Genomic DNA, 22108 nt, shown 5'->3' with positions numbered 1-22108 from the left:
TGGCACAGTGGGATGGGGCAGAGTGGGAACCAAGAGGTTTGTGGTATCAAATTTCCCCTGTGTATACATCCAAGGTATATACGCCACACCCCATTCTGGGAGCCTAGATTTGGAGGACAAATGGAGGAGCTGGAATGACAGAATATCATTCCAGCAAATGGAGGACTTGGGCCTCCTCCAGTACAGGAAGATCCTTATTTAAGCACCTTTTTCTCTTTTCCCTCCCCTCCTCCTCGTAAGACCAGAGTGCTTAGAGCTCCCAAGGCTGCTGTTTGATTGCTTGCCCTCTGATCTGAGTTTTCCACTGCTTTCTACAGGCCTTGAAGTTGGGCCCAAGGCCACCTGAGGCCCACCCTGCTTGCACTGGCTTTGTGGGGGAAGGTGGGGGTAGAACAGGTCTGCTGTTGCTCCTCCCTTCTGGACCCCAGTTCAGCTACTGCAAGTTAGGAATTGGCAATGTGTTTGCCACTTCCTCTCTTCCAAGTCATTCCCTTGGCCTTCAGCCCATCCATATTGACCCACTCTGCTGCTTCTCCACCTCCCCCCGAAGCACTGGGTGGGGGAGTATGAGAGCTCCAAGCTGACTGCTATTCACCACCATCCGCTTTCCCTGCCCATTCTCCAAGAAATCTGCATTTGAAACTTTGTGGGTCACCTTACACAAAACCAACCTGTGGCTCCTGGTTGATTCCTGACAGAGCCTAGATGCCCTAGCACAGCATTCCAGGCCTCCCCATTCAGCTCTCTGGCATTCTGAATGAAGCTTGGTCCCCACGCCTTGATAAGGTTCTGGATGGCACAGGAGGATGCCCAGTATGAACTTGGTGAGGGCATTAACCCAGGCTCCAGCCTCCAAGTTCTCAGCCATCCAGCGTCCTGCTCTTGCCCCTCTTGCACTTTCACCACCTACCTTTCTCACACCTCCTGTTTGGAGTCAAAGTGGTTCGTCTTCTTGGGAGTCTGTTTCCTCTTCAGAAATTGGGCCTGCAAGACACTGGAATGGTGTCAGAAACTCTGCCCCAGAGCTTTCACTGACCCTGACTTGGAGCATCTAGAAGTGGGAAGGCCATAGTTGCCTCTTTTGCCTCCCCCCCCCCAGGGGTCTGAGGGACAGCAAAGAGGTGCTTTCTTCCCCCTTCTTTCATTTTCCTCAACCTGTTCTGTGAAATGTAGCCTCTTTGAGACCTTTTCCTTCCTTTCTTGTCTCTACTTCCCAAGCCCTACCACTTTTTTAGGCCTTAACAGCATTCAGGGATCAGTAGACTGAAATCTATTAGCAATGAGATACACAAGAGTTCTCTACATATATGTGCACTCATGCTTGTGTGTGCACACAGAAATAGCAGACATGAGGATCCATTCCCCACAGACACACAAGACAACACAAATGTGCTCCTACATGCACACACATGGTTGTGCACATTTGGCTACATGCAGATCTACATCCACATCTATGCTCACAGGCACCTACTTGTTGGCGCATCAAGTTACACATGGGAATAACATGCACAGAGTGACCTGTGGCGTGCCCAGGGGAGCTGATTGGGGCAACAAGTTGGTGCTGGAGAGGCAGTTGATGAGGAAGGCAAAGATGGAGTAGAAAGGGAATGAAAAACAACTTGGAGGCCCAGCCAGTGCTTAGTCTTTTAGAAGTTGGGAGAGAGGGAAGGATGGGAGAGTGGTCCAGCAGCAGGTGGGGCTGGGGCGGGGCTAGGAGCCCGAGCTCACCCAGATGTTATTCACTAACGACCATCTGTTCTTTCTTATCCCTCACCTTTCCCTTTCTTTCTCCCCTCTCCCAGTGTCTCCACCCCCAGTTCCCACCCCAAGCCACCCACCAGCCCCCTTCCCTCTGGGCCGGAGCCTAAGCTGAGTTGCGCAGGTTGTGCCGCGCCCGCGCCGCCGCGGGGAAGATGGCCAAGGCGCTGCGGTACTTGTGGCCTCTCCTCCTCTGCAGCCCCTGCCTGCTCATCCAGATCCCCACGGAATGTGAGTAGCTGGAGGGAGACTTGGCACCTCCTTTCACTGCCGCGCTTGGCTCCTCTTTATCTTCTAACTCCTCACCTTCTCCCACTTCTGGACCATCACCCCTCCTTTCGTGGGTACGGAGTGGGCAGGAGGTACCCAAACGTTGTGTACCTCTGGAGAGAACAGGATGGAAGGCACAGGGTGTGTCAGCACCATGGACAGGGAACAGAGCCGCAAGCAGGCAGAAGCTTTTTCAGCACCGCGGATAGCAGGCTTGGCACTGGACCCACCTCCTTGGGCCACCTCTCTGCTCTCCCTTAGTCTATCCCACCCCTCCATACACCCCTTCTCCTAGGGGTGTGGCGGACAAGAGAATGGGGGCTGTCCCCAGTGCTCAACTAGCTTGTGCAAAGGCCTGGATTCAATTCTTGATAGCATTTGACAGGTAATCTCATCTTGAGTCCGTGTAGCCCTGTGAACTGAGACAGAAAAAAACACCTTGCAAAGGCCCAGCAAGCTTCTGGATCCTAACGATTTGATGTGTAGTAATTTGGTGGGTCTGGGGGTGGAGGTTCTGAAGCATTACATTTGTGGGGGATCACAGGTAGGTGTGGGGGTGTTTGGGAGTATAGCTAGAGTGTTGTGACCGACCATGAGTATTTGTGTATGCTTATAAATTAAATAGACTGTATATCTGTATGTGTGGATGGGTGTGTGGCTTTGACTAAGTGTGGGCCCTAAATGTAATTTGATTTCCTATATTTTAAGTTTGTGAATCACTAGAACTGTTACTTATTGGTCAGATTTGTGAAGATCTATAGGTATTTGACTGTTAACTTTTGATTGTTGTGGGTCGTGTGTGCATGTGAGTGGGGCCACATATGAGTACCTGTTTGTGTGTGTGGGGTATGTTACTGAGATGGTCTTTTCTCCTGAGTGTGAATAGGAGATGTAAACACTGCTGTAAGTGGCTGCTGGGCTTCAGTGAGAGGCATTTCACAGGATAGCATTTGTGTATCTTGAGCCTGCTCCTTCCATAGCTCTAATCCCTTCCCCTCTCACCTTGTCACCTTTGTCTTTGAGCTTGGACCTGGAGGAGGTCAGTGTCCCTGAGAAATGATCTGGGAGCTAGGAGTGAGGAATGGAATAGGGCCCGAAGGAGGTGGGCTTAGAAGGCACCTGGCATTGGGGGACAGCAAGGGTTTAGAGGAGGTGGAGAGAGGCTGACAAAACAAAGGTTGGGGATGCCCACATTGATAGATGCATGGAGGTCCATGCAGTCATGCCTGTGTAGATTCCCCAGTGATAGATGCACATGAACACATGCGTGGTTAGATACAGACAAGCCACCTGTGTCCAGCCAGGCACAGATATACAGAAGGGGCAGAAACCCTGAGAGGACCTATAGGAGGCACACAGACATGCATACACACACAAAAGTGAGAGGTTTAGACACAAAGGAACAGTCATCCACACAGACACAGAGGCAAGTTATATAGTACAAAATTGTAAACTGAATGCAAGCATGCACATACACTGCCTTTAGATGTACTCTGGCAAGACACACCCCTGTACACATATACTGGTGGACACTCACAAACATACTGCAGTACACCCTGTGCCCAGTCTCACACTTTTGCACATTTACACACATGTACTTATATTCTCCTTCCCTCTTCATCTCTTAGTTGCTTTTCAGGTCTTACCCTGGACATCAGCCTACTCTGCTACCACACAGGCTGGGCCATCTGGCGGGTATGTCTTGTAGGGAGAGGCAGAGAGAATTTGAAGAAAAGCAGGAGTGAGGAAAGAGAAGTAGGCCAAAGACCACAGCAGTTCCAAGGCTGCCCTGGCCACTGGCCGGCATTTGGTATTAACCCTGATACAATACGGCCTCCAGCTCAAGCTCGCTCTCCAGCCATTCCAGGCCCCTTTGTCTCTTCCTGCTTTCTCCACCCAGTCAGTTTTTCCCTATCCTGTCATCCCTGTCATTGTCTCTTGCTCTTGGACTGCCAGCACTGACCCCTCCCCAGCTTAGGGCTCTCTGCAGTGTCCCCAGGGAGCCCGCTCCTCTCTCCTAGGGACCCTTACACTGAGGTCTTCTGCAGACACAAAGCTTTCAGAAGCAGCCAACTGCTCCCTGCTCTGCCCTGACTCCCATTCCTCTCCCCACTCCTCACAGCCACCCTGGCCAGTTCCGGGCTGAGTCCTGTAGCTGGGTAGTGGCTCTGGCCTCAGCCCCAGGGAGCTTGGTGGCAGACTGGGAGGAAGGAAAGGGAGAAAACGAAGGCTGTGTCAGCCCTGCGGGCAATGGAAGCTCAGATATGACAGGGCCTTTGGGAGGGTTTCACAGTGAGGGGGCAGCTGGGCTCGGAAGGCTGGGCCTGGGTAATTGAAAACACTGAGCTGTGCTAATTAGATTAGGAGGGAAGTAGGCTGGAGCAGGGGAAGATGCATTGGCTGTGGGCTGTCTGCCTCCCAGACTTCCAAGGCATCCTAGGTGAGGTGGGGGTCAGTTCTGCAGGCCCTGCCAGGGACATGCAAATGTCTATCCAAAGGGCACTTCTTGTTAAGGCATGAATTTCTCTCCCCCTGCCCTCTAGCACTGAGGCCTGGCTCCTCTTGGGCATGGCCCCACCCCTGAACCGGTGATCTGGGCTCTTTCCTGTCCTGAGTCTTGACCTGCCATAGCTCCAACCTGGCATGCGCGTCCCCCACCATGTTACACTGCCATAGCCTCCACTCCCAAGCTCCCCTTCCCCAGGGGATCCGCACACGCTACTTCTTCCCCTGCCCTCGGACTCTCTGCTGGGGCTATGTGTCAGCATTTCTCTCCACTTTCTCCCTTGCTGCCTGGATTTCCCAGATGAAGAATACCACAGTAAGTTGGGGGAGAGTAGAAGTGTTTTCCGGAAGGTCAGGGAGGGAGGGAAAGAGGAGGTGCCAGCAAGTCCCCCTCTCTGTCCCCCTCCCCCTGTGTGTCATGTGTCTTGTGCTGGTTGCTGTCTTTTCTGGTTCTTGGGTCCTTGTCCTACTGTCTCAGGCTGAAGGCCCACCTCAGCCTCCCCCTCTCCCTCTCTCTCACCTGTGTGGGCTTTGTTCTCTCACTGACTGGGCCTGACTTTTCTCACTCATTCTAGACATTTCTTTTTGGTGCTCTATTCTCTCTGGTCTCCTCTCCCTGTGAGGGGTTTGTCCTTGGTTTGTATGTTTTTGGTTTTTTGTTATCTTTTGTTTTTTTCTTCCACACTCGTTGCCTCTCTGTTTGGCTTCATCTCTCTTTCTTAGGCATCTTTCTTTGTAACTTTTGTTGCTGTTTTCTCTGTTCTGTCTCTTTGTGCATTTGTTCTGTGTTCCTTTCTCTCTTTCCATGTCCCACATGCCTATGGTCAAGCTTGTTGGTTTCTCTAGCTTGTTCAATCTCTTCTATCCCCGTGGCCCTGGGGCCTCTAGGGGTTCTTCCAGACCCTGCTTCTCTCATGATGGGGGTTGAGGCCCTGGTGTCATCTTCACCACCACTCTCCCCATCCTGTCCCCAGTGATGGAGCCACCTGTCATCACGGACCAGTCTCCACGGCGCCTGGTTGTCTTCCCCACAGATGACATCAGCCTGAAGTGTGAGGCCAGTGGCAAACCCGAAGTTCAGTGAGTGACCTTCACCCTCTAAGCCCTACTGTTGACCATTGACCTCAACCTCTAGTCCTCAGGCCTCCCAGGCCTCCCAACTTCTGAGCCCAGAAGTCCCATATCTCCTTCATTACCCTTAGTCCTTGCCCTGTCCCAGCCTATCCCAGGGGCCCCTGGCTGCTACTGCCCTTGCCTTTGGCCTATTCTAGTTCCTGACCCAGGTTACAAGGCCTCAGTCCTTTGAGTCCTTTTCTGCCCACAGGTTCCGCTGGACTCGGGATGGCATCCACTTCAAACCCAAGGAGGAACTAGGTGTGACTGTGCACCAGGCACCCCACTCTGGCTCCTTCATCGTCACCGGCAACAATAGCAACTTTGCCCAGAGGTTCCAGGGCATCTATCGCTGCTTTGCCAGCAATAAGCTGGGCACTGCCATGTCCCATGAGATTCAGCTCATGGCTGAGGGTGCGAGGCATTACAGGGATGGGAGAAAGGCCTGGGGCACATGAGAGGGTCCCTGACAAGGTCTCGGGGACCTTGTGTGGGAGTTGTGGGCTCAGATTTGTTGGCTGACAGAGTGGATGGAGGGTTGATTCCTTGCCTGCATTGTCCCTCCCTCTTGCCTGCCCTGTCTCTGTCTGAGTCATTGCCTGGGCTTGGGCTCTGTCCCTTTTCCACCTCTGCAGTCCCACTACCTTCTCCACCACCCTGGGTCACCTTTCTCTACTTCCGCCAACACTCTCTCCTTCCCTCTGCTTTCCCTCTTTCCTTCCTTCTGCTCCTTCTCCCCACCTCCAAGGTAGCCTCCTTGGCTCTGCTTTTATCTGTGTCACCCTTCCCTTGGGGGTTTCCCTCTGCTTTACGTCCTCCCTGAGCTTTCTGCCTCCCAAGTTCACTCCTCTCCTCTCTCTGCCCCTCTGGTTACCTTGGGAACCGTTGCCATGGTTTCTATGTCAGGATGATGGAAGGGTCTGTGATTCCTGCATCCCTCTGCAGCTCCCCTCCCCCACTGCTGCACCTCAGCCTCCCCCTACCCATCCTTGTCTTGTCCTGGGGGTGGGAGCTTAGAATTGTGGGAGGTTAACCCTTTACAGCCATCTGGCCTGTCCATCCTCTCATGCATGAAGTGCAAGTCTCAACCCTGAGCTCAGAAAGGATCCAAAGTCTCTGCCTCCTTTTATGTGACCTCCCCATGGCTGGCCCTCTCACACTCTCAGTTATCCCTCCACCTTTCTCCTGCCTTGACCTGCCTTGACCAGGAGGAGAGTTGGGACCCATCCTGCCGACCTCTTTGTCCCTTCTAGGTGCTCCCAAGTGGCCAAAGGAGACAGTAAAACCTGTCGAGGTAGAGGAAGGGGAGTCAGTGATTCTGCCTTGCCACCCTCCACCCAGTGCAGAGCCGCTCCGGATCTATTGGATGAACAGCAGTGGGTGCCCACGAGGGGCTGCTGCCTGGAGTGGGGTGCCAGTGGGCATGTATTCCTGGACAGGGAGGTCCTAACCTCTGCCTCTTTTTCCCCCTCCCCTCACAGAAATCTTGCACATCAAACAGGATGAGCGGGTGACAATGGGCCAAAATGGCAACCTCTACTTTGCCAATGTGCTCACCTCGGACAACCACTCAGACTACATCTGCCATGCCCACTTCCCTGGCACTCGGACAATCATTCAAAAAGAACCTATTGACCTTCGTGTCAAAGCCAGTGAGTCCCAAAGGCTCTGAAACACCCCCACTCCTCTTTCACCCTCACGACTGGCCTGTTCCCTAGTTAGAGGACCTCGGTCTTCCTCGAGGACAGCTTGGCTCCCACCTCAACCCTGCCCAGACCCTTTCCTAAGTGGCAAGAGCAGAGATGGGGCCTTTCCTTTACTGGAGGAGAAAACTGAGACCCCAGGGGCTTGTTGAAGTGTCCAAAGTCACCCACTCCCTTGCTCCTCACAGCCAACAGCATGATCGACAGGAAGCCGCGCCTGCTCTTCCCCACCAATGTCAGCAGCCACCTGGTAGCCTTGCAGGGACAGCCATTGGTTCTGGAGTGCATTGCTGAGGGCTTGTAAGTCTAGGAGCCCTGGGAGGGGTTGGGCAGGGTCTCTGCCAAGGGGCGGGGCTCAGCAGCCCTGTTCTGTCTTTTCCACTCTCCTCCGTGGCCTCCATGCACTGTGGCCCCCGGCAGCCCCACACCCACCATCAAGTGGTTGCGCCCAAGCAGCCCCTTGCCAGCTGACCGAGTCACCTATCAGAACCACAACAAGACTCTGCACCTGCTGGATGTGGGTGAGGAGGACGACGGCGAGTACCGCTGCCTGGCTGAGAACTCACTGGGCAGCGACCGACATTCCTACCACATTACTGTGGAGGGTATGTTGCCTATGCTGGGCTTGACCCCTGCCTCATTGCAAGGGTCCCAAAAATTACCTCTGGGGACCACAGGCTTCGATGCCCATCCTCACATGGAGGAATGGGGAGGCAAGAGGGTGTGGGCCATGGCAAGAGCTGGCTGCAGACTATGGGCTCAGGGCAGCTCTCCCCTTCCTCGCAGCTGCTCCGTACTGGCTGCACAAGCCCCAGAGCCATTTATACGGACCAGGGGAGACTGCCCGCTTGGACTGCCAAGTGCAGGGCAGGCCCCAACCAGAGGTCACCTGGAGAATCAATGGGATCCCTGTGGAGGGTGAGAGGACCTTGGGCAGGGGCAGGGAATGTGGCGAGCCCTGGGAAATGAGGGAGGAAGGGGAGGGTGAGGAGGGGCGTCAGTGTGGCTTACTGCTCTGCCCTGGCCCTTGGGCCCACCTGCTGCATGCACAGAGCTGGCCAAGGACCAGAAGTACCGGATCCAGCATGGAACCCTGATCCTGAGCAACGTGCAGCCCAGCGACACAATGGTGACCCAGTGTGAGGCCCGAAACCAGCACGGGGTCCTGTTGGCCAATGCCTACATCTATGTTGTCCGTGAGTGCCAGCAAGCTGGTCCTGCCTGCCTTCCCTTCTGTACCTCATAACTCCCAGTCTGTCCCTACAGCTCACCAGGCAAGGCCACCAAGCCAACTCAGCCAGCAACTGGTTTGTCTACCATGGCTGCCTTTCTTCTCTCCAGGGTCCTTCACCCCATCTCTTGCTTATCCTCACAATAGCAGGGCAGGGGGTGTGGAGGATGGGCAGATGAAGAAGCAGCCTCAGAAAGAAGTCTGGCCCACTCCATGTCACCCTGACTAGGATGTGCCCAAGGCCAGCATGATGGCTTCTCTCCTGGAGCCTCGGGGAAGGTGGCTGGGCTAGGAAGTCTTTCAGGAAGGGATAGACTGTCAGTGGGTCAAATAATTGGTAAAACTTAGGTGGCTGAGATAGGGAGACACCTCCGAAGCAGAGAGAGGCTCAGCCTGGTGGGGGCCTAATCTGGGCACAAGGAAGCAAGATGGGCAGGGCTCCCCTGCTGAGCCCTTAATCAGCCCCCTTCACTGTCTCCTGGGACTCCTCCTCCTCCAGAGCTGCCAGCCAAGATCCTGACCCCAGACAATGAGACCTATTTGGCAGTTGAGGGCAGCACTGCCTACCTTCTTTGCAAGGCCTTTGGAGCCCCTGTGCCCAGCGTCCAGTGGTAAGTGCCCCTACCCCAGCAGGGGTGGGCTAACCCATCTTCTGGCTTAGGAAACCAGGGACAGCAGGGGAATACATCGGTGCGGTCTGTGTCAGACCTACCATGCTTGTGCTAGGCTGGACAATGAAGGAAAGACCGTGCTACAGGATGAACGCTTCTTCCCTTACACCAACGGGACCCTGGGCATTCGAGACCTCCAGGCCAATGACACAGGACACTACTTCTGTCAGGCTGCTAATGACCAAAACAATGTAACCATTGTGGCAAACCTGCAGGTTAAAGGTTAGGTGACCACCCCCATGTGATTAGCTCCTCCAGGAGGAGTAGTCAGGGCCTCTGGAGGACACCAGAATGACCCTCCTTTCCCATCATTGCCCTCAGATGCCACTCAGATCACACAGGGACCCCAGAACGCAACCAAGAAGAAAGGCGCAAAAGTGATATTCACCTGCCAGGCCTCCTTTGATCCCTCCTTGCAGCACAACATCACCTGGCACAGAGATGGTCACAGCTTCCAGGAGCTCGGGAACAGTGACAGGTGTGGGCCCAGCCCCAAACAGGGCTCAGTGGAAGGCAGTAGTGTGGGAAAAGCATAATGTCCAGACTTCTTGGCTTCATCTATGGGGGGAGTGCCCCTGCTTTGAGGGAGGAGGTTCTGGCAGGAGAAGAAAGGGAAGGAGCAGAGCACAGATGGTAGAAAGTGGTGGGTCCACTATAAGCATCCATCCCTCCCCTTCCCATCAGGTACTTCATAAAGGACGGACACCTGGAAATCTACAGCTTGGACTATAGTGACCAGGGCAACTACAGCTGTGTGGCCAGCACAAAGCTGGATGTGGTGGAAAACAGGGCAGAACTCCTGGTGGTGGGTGAGTCCTACGGTGGCAGCAGGCTCGTGGCCTGGAGGCATGGGGGCACAGGCATTAGAGCACAGGGACCTAGATACACATTCCAGGGCCCTTTTGAGCTGGGGGTCGGGTCTTCTGGCACAAGCATGGGCCAGAGAACCCACCCTCCATGGCCCTCAGGAAGCCCTGGGCCCGTGACTCAGCTGGAATTGTCCGATCATCACCTGCTGAAGCACAGCCAGGTTCGCCTGTCTTGGAGACCCGCTGATGACCACAACGCTCCCATTGAGAGTAAGAGGCCTGAGCATGATGCCACTACCTCCCCCATTGCCACCCCTAGCTAGCCCCCCCTTGGAGCCCTGACTCCATGACTGCCACCTCACTGGGGCTCATGGTTCTTCACGCAAGTCTGAGAATATCAGTTGCCTTGGGCACTCCCTCAAGGACAGCCAGCCTTGTTATGCCCATTATTCCTTCAATGCTACACGCTGGTAACTATTGCCGATTCACTTCTTTTGACAGAGTACGACATTGAATTTGAAGACAAGGAGATGGCTCCTGAGAAATGGTACAGTCTAGGCAAGGTGCCTGGAAACCTGACCTCCACCATCCTCAAGTTGTCACCCTATGTCCACTACACCTTTAGAGTTACTGCCATCAACAAATATGGCCCTGGGGAACCCAGCCAGGCCTCTGAGACTGTGGTCACACCTGAGGCAGGTGAGCTACCTGGAGGGGGCCTCAAATGCCAGAGTCCCCAGGCTCTATAAGGAGGGCTTGCAGAGGTGACTGTGCCCAAGCTCCTCTGCTTTCAGGTTTCCAGAGGGAGCCAAGGGGCAGGGTTCCCTTGGGGCTATTGGCTTTTCAGGGCCAGAATGGGCCATTCCTTCCTTGATGCTTAGACTTTCACTGCCTTGGCAGGAGCCCACAGCATTGATGTGTTAACAACATATTACTTTCCAGCCCCAGAGAAGAACCCTGTGGATGTGAAGGGGGAAGGGAACGAGACCAACAATATGGTCATCACATGGAAGGTGAGGGAGCCTGGGCTGAGCTTGCCTCTGGACATCAGGCCAGGACTCGCATGTTTGCTGCTTCCCCTGGCTATGCTAAGGACCAGAGGATAATGGGATGTGAGGCTGGATCACAGGGGAGGGGGCAGGTCACAGAATGGGGCTGCTCTTGGCTGACTACCTCCTCTTCTGCTTGCCCCCTGTAGCCTCTCAGGTGGATGGACTGGAATGCCCCCCAGGTTCAGTACCGTGTCCAATGGCGCCCTCAGAAGGTACAAGGGGCCTGGCAGGAACAGATCGTGAGCGATCCCTTCTTGGTGGTGTCCAACACCTCCACCTTTGTGCCCTATGAGATCAAGGTCCAGGCCATCAACAGCCAGGGCAAAGGCCCCGAGCCCCAGGTCACCATTGGCTACTCTGGAGAAGACTGTGAGTAGTGAATGTGGGAACCTGTGTGTGCATTCACAATCCTCTCCCCTTGCACTGTGCACCCAGCTCCTACCTCTCAACAGTGCATTTCTTAGGTGTAACAATGTTGTCTTACATCACCAAAGTGCCATTGTGAAAGTCCAGAAAGTTACCATCAATACATTTCTCTAGTTGGCAGCCGATATTCCAATTGTATCAGTCAGTGCTATCCGGTGTATCAGTCCAGGGTCCAGTCCAGGATCCCACATCAGGTCTAGCTGTTCCGCTGCTTTCCTCCCCTTGAATCTGGAACATTATCAGATGTTTGTTTTAATCATCCGGTCAAGATGTTCTCTGGTTACTCCTCCCTGTAGTTACTGTTTTCTCCCTTTGCAACTAATAAACAGTCTGCAGGGAGAGACCCTAAGGCCATGCAAATGTCCTGCCCCTCAAACTGCCTGTCCCCGTAGAGCATCCAAATCCCTGAGGGAAGGCTCTGGGCTGGCCTCAGGATGCCACAGGCCCTCATTCATGTTACTGGCTGTTTCCAGGTCCCCAGGCAAGACCTAAGCTTGAAGACATCAAAATTCTCAACTCAAGCACCGTGCTGGTCAAGTGGTGGCCTGTGGATCCAGCCCAGGTCAAGGGCCACCTCCGAGGATACAATGTAAGGGTCCATCATGTCGGAGCAGGGGTGATCCCCAGGGTGAGGCATTAGGCCACCAAGAGTGAGAGAAAATTGGAGGTGGGCCTCTGCCACCTGCCAGCCGCTCTTCTGGAGGTCCTTGGGTTGTGAGGAAAGGGTCCCCGTTGAGAGCAGTGGATAGCATGTACCGGGGATCACTGCTGGATACCTTCTGCCCGTACGGTGTCTCCTGTCCACCTGCAGGTGACATACTGGTTAGACGACAATCAGAGGAAACACAGCAGGAGTGATGTCCACAAAGACCACGTGGTGGTGCCTGCCAACACCACCAGCACCATCCTGGGAGACCTACAGCCCTATAGCTCCTATGGTCTGGATGTGCAGGCTTTTAACAGCCGGGGACTGGGGCCTGCCGGCCAAATGACTTTCAGTACCCCAGAGGGAGGTGAGCTTTGCACTCTGCATTCCTGTCCCAGCCCTCCTCCCTGTCCCTTGGTTAGCCCGAGTGAGGACCTGCTGCTCGTCTCTGCCCTGCAGTGCCTAGTCAGCCTGTGGCATTGCACCTAGAGTGCCAGTCCAACACCAGCCTGCTGCTGCACTGGAAGCCTCCGACCAACCACAATGGTGTACTCACTGGCTACATGCTCTCCTACCACCCATGTACGTATGTGATGGACCCAGGGGCTCAGCTCAGCCTAACCAGGAGATGGAGGGGAGCAAGGGTGTGGGTAGTAGAACTGTCTGCCAAAACTGACTCCTTCTTGCCTGTCCTTGCAGTGGATGATGGGGGTAAGGAGCAGTTGTCCTTCAACCTTTCGGACCCTGAGCTACAGGCACACAACCTGACCAACCTTAGCCCCCACCTACGATACCGCTTCCAGCTGCAGGCCACCACAAAGGTGGGCCCTGGTGAGGCCGTCGTGCAGGAAGGAGGCACCATGGCCTTATCTGGTAAAGTGGAAGGGCTGAGGAGACCCCACCAGGCAGCCAGGCCCAGGAGAGTGAACCTTGAATTACTTCGAGATCCCACACCCTCCTCTCGCTCCCTAGGGACCCTGGATTTTGGCAACATCTCAGCCATGGCTGGCGAGAATTACAGTGTGGTCTCCTGGATTCCCAAAGAGGGCCAGTGCAACTTCAGGTTCCAGATCTTGTTCGAAGCCCAAGGTGGTCAGCACCAATGGGGCCTCTATGGGGGAAGGTGCTCTGGGCCCAGAGCAGCTTGGGGTGGTGTTGAGCCAGGCTGCTGCCTAGGTCTCCTATTCATCCTTGCTGCCCTCTCGCCCCTGCAGATGAGAAGATGGCCACTTATCTCTCACCACAGTATGTCAGCTACAACCAGAGGTCTTACACACAGTGGAACTTGCAGCCTGATACGGACTATGATATCCGCCTGGTCAAGGAGGCGATGCTCCTGCACCAAATGGCTGTGAAGACCAAGGGCACTGGTGAGACCCCAGGGAGCTTCCCTGTGTCCCCGGCTCAGCCACAACTACCCCATGCCCCATGCCACAGTTCCTCTCTCCTCCCAGGATCTGGGTGCCCCTCGGCCCATGACAAGAGAAGTCCAGGCCCCTGAAATGGCCCATTTCAGTATCCTCCTATTTTAACTGTTTCTGAGGCAATCATTTTGTCAGAAGCTCTTCCTCCCTGCCCCCTGCTGTCTAGAGAGTCCCCCTCAAGCATCAATTACACACATACATCACCTTCCACCGGGCCCTCTGGTGTCTGTGGGCCAGGCTTGCCCCTGCCATTGCCCATTTCTTGAGGGCAGAAGGGCTGTGGCAAAATTGAGGCCTGCCCACAAGACCATGAACCTAGGGGCATGGGCTTGGGCTGAGGGTCTGCAGCGCCCACGGGCACTGTCTCACCCAGGACTGGGCTCTCCCCATCAGGCCGAGTAAAACTCCCTCCCCCTGGCTTTGCCAGCGAGGGCTGGTTCATTGGCTTCGTCAGTGCCATCATTCTATTGCTCCTCATCTTGCTCATTCTCTGCTTCATCAAGCGCAGCAAAGGTGGCAAGTACTCAGGTAACCCTGACCCTGGGCCACCCTATATCCCTTGCACAAGTCCTCCTTAGTTCCTGGGCCCCAAGCAGGATGGCATGAGCATGTTGGGGGCAGTCAGAGTCCCAAAGAAAAAGGCAGCAAGGCCTGTGTGGGGTGAGTGATACCCCCTTGAAAGTTTCCTGACTTCTGAGAGCTGCCAAGGCAGTGCTGGGGGGTGCTCAGAGTACAGAGGGAGAGCCTCACCTATGTCCCCTGCTGGGGGATGAGGCCCAGTGTCTAGGGACAGGCTGGGGAAAGAGAAGAAGCCAGCTCCTCCCTCTGTGTCTTCAGTAAAGGACAAGGAAGACACCCAGGTGGACTCCGAGGCCCGGCCAATGAAGGATGAGACCTTCGGCGAGTACAGGTGAGCTGGGAGTGGAAGCATTGCCAGCCGACTGCCCAGCACCACCCTCGCTTTCATATCTGACCCTGTCTCTCTCTCTTCCTTGTGCTGCTGGGTGACATCAGGTCCCTGGAGAGGTAAGGCAGGGGTGGCGGGAAGATATTGTCTGATCCCTATGGCGGGGACCCTCCTGTGGACAGTGTATGCTTGGGAGTGCCACTGGCCCTCGCTTGCCAGACTCGGCACTCCCCCAGCCTTCTGACCTAGCAGCTCCCTGTTTCAGGGACACACCAACACCTCCAACCCCTTCTCTGCACACTGACACCCAGTTCTAGGCCTGCCTGTCACCTTCCCAAATACCCTCCTCTGAGGTCTGTAAGGCTAACAGCTGGATAGGTGCTCTTGTCTGGCTCACTTACAGGCAGGGAGCCAGGGCCCATGACACCCCCAGGCTGAGTGCCCACTTGCTCCCCTCATCTGCCATGCCACTTGTCCTCCGAGATGTGTGTCAAGGATGAGAACCTCTTCCTCATTACAATCAGAGCAAATGGAAAGCAGACAGAATCTGGGCCACTGGGGCCCCACCATGCCTCCCAGCCAGGCTTCTTCCATGAGGCCGGCACCTGTTGGCTCTCGTTGGGCCCCACTGGGCAGCCTCCCACTCCCTCCCACCCTCTCCCCCTGCAGCGACAATGAGGAGAAGGCCTTTGGCAGCAGCCAACCATCCCTCAATGGAGACATCAAGCCCCTGGGCAGTGATGACAGCCTGGCTGACTATGGGGGCAGCGTGGATGTCCAGTTCAATGAGGACGGCTCTTTCATTGGCCAGTACAGCGGCAAGAAGGAGAAGGAGGCGACAGGAGGCAACGACAGCTCAGGGGCTGCCTCCCCTATCAACCCTGCAGGGACTTTGGAGTAGTGGGGTCCAGGTCAGGCAAGATGCAGCCCAGGGCCAGGTGAGCCACAGTGGAGTCAGAGGCCAACACCCCTCAGCCCAATGCCTGTTCTGGGTCCCTGATCTTGGGACTGAGGCCCCTCCCTGTCTCCATCAGGCCTCACCCCACCCTCTGGCCGTGAGCTAGTGGGATGCTTGAGTTGAGAGCAGAAGAGAGGAGCTCACTGCCTAATCCCCTTATGACTACCCACACCCCACTTTATTGCCAAAACGCAGCTGCACCCCTTGTTGGGCACACACTGCTTTGCTCCAGCTCGGGGGCTGGCTGATCACTCACACATCAGGAGCCTTCAGGTGCTGCCTTGCCAGCCTTTGGGCAGACAGAGGCTATGGTGGTCATGGAGGAGAAGAGGAGACGGCCCCAGAGGGGTCTCCCAGATTCTGCCTGGTGGGATCTCCTCAGGGCCAGGATTGGCACCTTCTTCCCCTGCCACTCCTTGGCCAGCCTGGCTGGGACTGAGGATAGAATTTGGGTCCCCACCATCTGCTCTCTTTTCTTTGCCATCTCTGCTCCAACCAGGATGTGTGCTGGGTAAGCTGACCACGGGTGCAGAGGAGGCCATGTGAAGAGCCCAGAGTCCCCAATTGCCAATATCAGCCTCCTCCTGCTGCCCACCCCACCCCGTGGCTGGCTTTCAGGAGCTCCATACACACGCTGCCTTCAGTGCCCATCAGACAACATCCAAGTGGCCTCCATCACTGCCAGGGTGTGGGGCAGGCACACCTCCTTCCCACTGCCCCTGGCCACTCCCTCTCCCAGCTGCTACCACACTCTAGGACACCTTAGCATCCTTGCCACTCCCCATCTGAACAGTTTCCTTCCTCAGCCTTCCCTTCTGCCCACCTTGGGAATGTAAATACACACCATGACTTTGAAAGTTTCTATCCTTGCCCTTTCCCCATATGCCACTAGTGTGTAGGCAGATGTCTGAGTCTCTAGGTGGTTTCTAGGTTTTATAGCAACTAGCTTTGATGATCCCATCCCAGGAAAAATAAAAACAGACAAAAAAAAAAAAAAAAAAAAAGCAAAGATGGGTTCTCCCAGCTCTGCTGTGCTCCTGCCAGCAACCCCCATCTCCTTGTCTGCCTTTGCTTGGTCTGTTGATGAACCCTTTACAGAAAACAAAAGTATATATATATATATGTACATAAATATCAGAATTATAACAGGCAAATAAAAACCTGGAAACGAGGAACTGCTGTCATTTTACTAAGCATGACTTCCTTGCCATCTCCCTCATAGCCTGAGAGAGGCCAACGACCCTCCACTTCCCTTTCCTGGCCTTGCTGTCTCCCCTGCCCCTGCTGGTCTCCAAGGCAGCTCTGGGCTATCCTCACCATTAGACTCATTCCTGCAGTGGGGCAGGTGCTGCAGCAAAGTGTGCCCTGGGCCCAGGAGCATCTTCCTTGTCTAATGTGACGCAACCAACCTGTGAGTGCCCATCTGGCTCCTGGCTTCAGTGTCCGGATGGAGTAGACCTCATTCGGTGCCCACCCCTTGAAACCAGTATGCACTTTATTTATTTTTAATGATCTTATTTCTGAGAGAGGGGAAGGGAGGGAGAGATAGAGGGAGAGAAACATCAACAGGGGACCTGGCCCGCAACCCAGGCATACGCCCTGATCAGGAATCAAACCAAAGACCTCTTGGTTCACAGGTGGGTTCTCAATCCACTGAGCCACACCAGCCAGGGCCCAGTATGCACTTTAAATAAATGACCACACGAACCTCAAATGGACCCTTGGGAATAGCCAGCCTGCCTTGGGAACTCCTGAGTCAGTATGTTCCTTGACTCTCCCAGGTGAGGGCCACACCTTTTCTCTACCCCTGGCCTCTGCAGGCCTTTTGTTTCATTAACTGAATTAGTAGAAAGCATCAGAAGAGAATTTATTTCCCTACTGTCAAATCTGTCCCTGAAACTCTGCCCCAAACCCTCTGCCCTGCCCTGCCCTGGCCCCCTTGGGTGAGCCCCAGTCCATTGAGGTCATCCCCTCTACCAGGGCAGCAAGTCCCACCACCATGAACCACTCAAGGATTGTTCTGCTGTGACTTTATTTTCTGCACCTTCATTCTGTCCCTTTTGGTCAATCCCATGGGCAGACAAATGTGCTATAATAGCTTCCATCACTAAAAACACTATTAACTGCATTCTGGTCCAGATCTTGCCCCATTTCTCTGCTCCTGCTTACAGGGAACCCCTTCCACACTTGTCCGCATTCATTATCCATGCTTACCCTCCACATGTAGCAGTGTCTACTTATCCCCATATAAATCTTCTTGTTGTTACATAATAGCTGAAGATATATTTCCCATCCTCCTTTGCACCTAGGTGGGGCCAGTGGAATGTGAATGGAGGGGCAACCTCTGGGCTGTGCCCTTAAAGAAGCAGAAAATGCTTTTCCTTGTCCTGCTCAATCTTTTCACCAGCAGGAACACAAATTCAATGGAAGGCTAGGAGGAGTCATCATGGATCACTGAATGGAGGTTGGCTATTGAGGATGGTGGAGCAGCAACATCAAAGGAGCCTGGGATCCTGATGATGTGACACTGCCACATCTGCCCTGGAGTGCCCCCCTGGATGCTAAAAAACCTAATAGACTTTGTTTTTTTTTAGAGAAATTTCAGGTTTACAGAAAAATTGGCCAGAGGGGAGAGAGTTCCCATATAGAATCCCCCATTCCCTGCCCTTAACAGTTTCCGCTGTTATTAACATCTTGCATTGGTGTGGGACATTTGTTACAACTAATGAGTCAATAGTGATATGTTATCATTAACTATAGCTTACATTAGGGTTCATTCTTAGGGTTGTATGTTCTATGGATTTGGACAAATGTATAATGACATGGATCCACCTTTATAACATCGTGCAGAGTAATTTCACTGCCCTAAAAGTCCCCTAAAATGTCTCTATTGAGGGAAAGCATAAATGAAATAAAGTGCACACCTGACCTTTTTGCCTGTGAATCCATCACTCAGATCAAAGCTGTAGAACATTTGCATCACTGCAGAAAACCCTTTCATGTCTCCACCCAACCAATACTAGTATTGTGACGTCACCCACGTGGCTGTCTGTCAATTCTTCTCTCCTGTTCATTGCTAAGTATTCATTGTATGGCACACCATGACTCACTTATCCATTTTTCCATTGGTGGACATTTGGTTCATTTCCAGTTCTGGCTATTATGGAGTAAGTGGATATATGCAGTCCTTTCTCAGGGATCGGGGAGAGGGTACATACCCTAGGAGGAGAGTTGTTGGGCCAGAGAATGAGTGTGGCAGTTATTAAGTTATTATACTGTCTCTTGGGTCTCAGCTCACTTTGCTGTCCTCTGCTTTATGATACCAGCATGGGGACTCTGCAAAAACACATTTGTGCCATGCTAGCTGGCTCCAAGTTAGGTTCCGCTAACAGAGTGTTAGAGGGAGACTGCAAGGCAGAAGGAGGAAGGAGGGAAATACTCCTTCCTGTCAGCATCACCATAACAAGGCTTCTACACTGGCAGCAAGCATCTCATTTCCATGGCACTAGTTGAATCCAATTTTCAGATTTCCCAACACTTACAAAAGCAGGTTTGTTGCATCCCATCTCTGAGAAGACAACACCAGACAATTAGTGCCCTTCTTCCTTCTCACAGGTCTGGGTCCCAGCCCCACAGGACCCACTTCTGGGCTCAGAGACCCCCAGCACTAGCTAGGCTCTGCCCACCTCAGACTGAGTTTCTCCTGGGAAGTTGCTGAGTTTGAGGAGTTGCAGCCTCTTCCCTTTGTTGCAGCCTTAGGTGGGGGGCTGATGTAACAAAGGATCACAATCCAAGCGTCTTACACAACAGAAATGTATTGTCTCCCAATTCTGGAGGCCAGATGTCTAGGATCAGGTTATCAACAGGGTTGTGATCTCTCTGAAGGTGCTAGGAAAGGATAGGATCTGTCATCATTTCTGCTTCCTGATAGGATTCATTCCAGACTGATTGAGAAACTGAAAATAGGAGTGGTGTCAGGAATCATATTCTGAAAGAGAGCCTTTGGGGATTGGTTTGTTCACTTGCATCTTCTGGACTGAAAGCACTATTAGTTTCAGGGTCCCACTCCTCCCCATCCACTGCCCTGCCTTTCACATGAGAAATGTGAAGAGACTGGGAATTCAACTAACATGGGCTTCTGTAACCCACACAATTAAACATTGTGCTTGATTTTCAGCACTGTCAGCCTGATGGCTACAAAATGTAAGAGAATTTTTAGGGCTGTCATGGAAGTTTTCTGCTGCCTTGCAAGGGAACACCCATTCTCCTCAAGACCCACCACAACCACCCCTGTTACCATTAGATCTATATGAGTGTCCAATCTCAGAAGGGTCTAGGGTACAGTACATGCTAAGAACCAGGAAGAAGTAGCTTATACATGGAAAGAAGAGCAAGATTTTTTGCTAGTAAATACTGACAGAAACTTGGGAAAATATGTGTAAGAATGGATTCTAAGGATGTTATACCAAGGAGGATAGAATGTAACATTGGGTTGGGCACAGTTTATTAAGTTGGGTCCGTTTACCAAAAATTGTACATTTAGTTAGCCCATGCAGCTGCAAGGGACTTTAACAACCCACTTGGTTGGTTAACTTAAATTTAAACTTACCTGTGGCCTAAATTCAGTGATAACAGGATGCCAGAACAACCCTGGCTTTGGGAAAGAACCCAAAGGTGTACTTCCTACGGGGAACTGCAGCAGTCAGTGTCTTGAACTTGAAAATTGCAGTTATGGTGATAGCTCTCAAATCCCAGTTTGTTTATTTGCCTGTGTTCAGAAGATGGAGCAATCTTGGAGAGTGACTGTAGATTATATAAGCTTAATCAGGCAGTGACTCCAACTGTAGCTGGTGTTCCAGATGTAGTTTATTTACTGAAGCAGAGCATCATAACCCCTGGCCTCTGGTATTCAGCTATTGCCCTATCAAGGGTTTTACCCCAAAGCACGTTGCAAAGTTCACCAGAAGCACTTTGTTTTTACCTGAGCCAACAGTACACCTTCACGGTCTTGCCCAAAGTCCATGTCATCTCTTCTTCTCTTTGACGTAATATAGTACCTAGAAACTTTGACAGTCTTACCATTCCCTACAGCATCCATGGTCCACTACACTGATGATATTATCCTGATTGAATCTAGTGAGCACAGAGCAGAAAATACTATAAATACCTTAGTAAGACATATGCAAACCAGAAGGTATGAGATATACCCCCATGAAAATTTAGGAAAGTAAAACCTCAGTGAAGTTTCTAGAAATTCAGTGCTCTAAAGCATGGAAAGATATCTTCTTCAAGGTAAAAAACATGCTGCTACTACACCTTGCACAGACTACCTCCAAAACTAATGTTTGGTGGACTCTTCAGGATTGTGAAATTTATATCACATGTGAGTGTGCTACATTGACTTATTTACTGTGTAACTCATAAGGCTGCCAATTTTGTGTGAGGATCAGAGCAAGTGATATCTGTGTAGTGAGTCCAGGCTGCAGCGCAACCTACTCTTCCAATGGAACCTTTTGACCCATCAGATCCAATAATATGTATTTGTGTCTATGGAAAGTAGTGATTTCGTGTGGAGTCTCTGGCAAACATCAACAGAAAAGTCACTGTACAGACCTCTAGGGTTTTGTAGAAAATCCATGCCTCCTTCTTCCAATAACCATTCTCCTTTGACTTACTATCAGGCCTGCATAGAGATTGAATTCTTGGGACTATTGGTCATCATGTGACCTCAACTTTCTATCAGGAACTGGGTGTTAGTCTCACTCATCAAGCTATAGATAGAGGGCCTGTGCTTCAGTGCATTGCAATGAGTGGAAATGGCATTTTATTATTTAATTTTTTAGTATATTTTATTGATTTTGCTATTATGGCTGTCCTGTTTTTTCCCCTTCGCTCACCTCTGCCTGGTACCTCCCTTCCCTCGAGCAATTCCCCCTCCTTTAGTTCATGTCCATGAGTCATGCACATAAGTTCTTTAGCATCTCCATTTCCTATACTATTCTTAACGCCCCCCTGTTTATTTTGTACCTACCAGTTATGCTTTTTGATCCCTGCACCTTTTCCTCTATTCTCCCCCTTCTGCCTCCCCAGTGATGACCTTCGATGTGATCTCCATATGTATGGTTTTGTTCCTGTTCTAATTATTTGCTTAATTTGTTTTTGTTTTTTTTAGATTCATTTCTTGATAGTTGTGAGTTTGCTGTCATTTTACCATTCATAGTTTTGATCTTCTTTTTCTTAAATGTGTCCCTTTAACATTTCATGCAATAAGGGCTTGGTCATGATGAATTCCTTTAGCTTTACCTTGCTTGGGAAGTACTTTATCTGCCCTTCCATTTTAAATGATAACTTTGCTGGATAGAGTAGTCTTGGTTGTAGGTCCCTGCTTTTCATCACTTTGAATACTTTTTGCCTACAAAGTTTCTTTTGAGAAAACAGCTGACAGTCTTATGGGAACTCCTTTTAGGTAACTCTGCTTTTGCTGCTTTAAGACTATCTCTTTCCCCTAAAGATTAAAAAAAAAAAAAGACTATCTCTTTATCTTTAACCTTCAGCATTTTAATGATGATATGTCTTGGTGTGGTCCTCTTTGGGTTTAGCTTGTTTGGGACTCTCTCTGCTTCCTGGACTTGTAT

General features: G+C 52.2%; 1 protein-coding gene across 1 annotated transcript; it reads left to right on the top strand.

The window, feature by feature from the left end:
- Positions 1–1809: 1809 nt before the first annotated feature.
- L1CAM (L1 cell adhesion molecule) lies at positions 1810–16648 on the top strand. The gene is made up of 26 exons (XM_090263940.1): positions 1810–1989; positions 5508–5613; positions 5858–6060; positions 6900–7022; positions 7128–7298; positions 7538–7649; positions 7770–7954; positions 8136–8267; positions 8402–8545; positions 9080–9191; positions 9307–9473; positions 9573–9729; positions 9936–10060; positions 10220–10330; positions 10562–10759; positions 11003–11073; positions 11259–11481; positions 12012–12127; positions 12350–12551; positions 12644–12766; positions 12884–13057; positions 13157–13276; positions 13399–13554; positions 14002–14136; positions 14446–14518; positions 15185–16648. The coding sequence occupies exons 1-26, from the start codon at positions 1914–1916 to the stop codon at positions 15414–15416; spliced, it is 3747 nt and encodes a 1248-aa protein (XP_090120066.1). The 5' UTR covers positions 1810–1913; the 3' UTR covers positions 15417–16648.
- Positions 16649–22108: the final 5460 nt, after the last annotated feature.

This window comes from Furipterus horrens, unplaced genomic scaffold (genome assembly GCF_987537825.1).
Source record: "Furipterus horrens unplaced genomic scaffold, mFurHor1.1.pri manual_scaffold_17, whole genome shotgun sequence".
Taxonomy (NCBI): domain Eukaryota; kingdom Metazoa; phylum Chordata; class Mammalia; order Chiroptera; family Furipteridae; genus Furipterus; species Furipterus horrens.
This window is presented reverse-complemented; position numbering and strand designations above follow the sequence as displayed.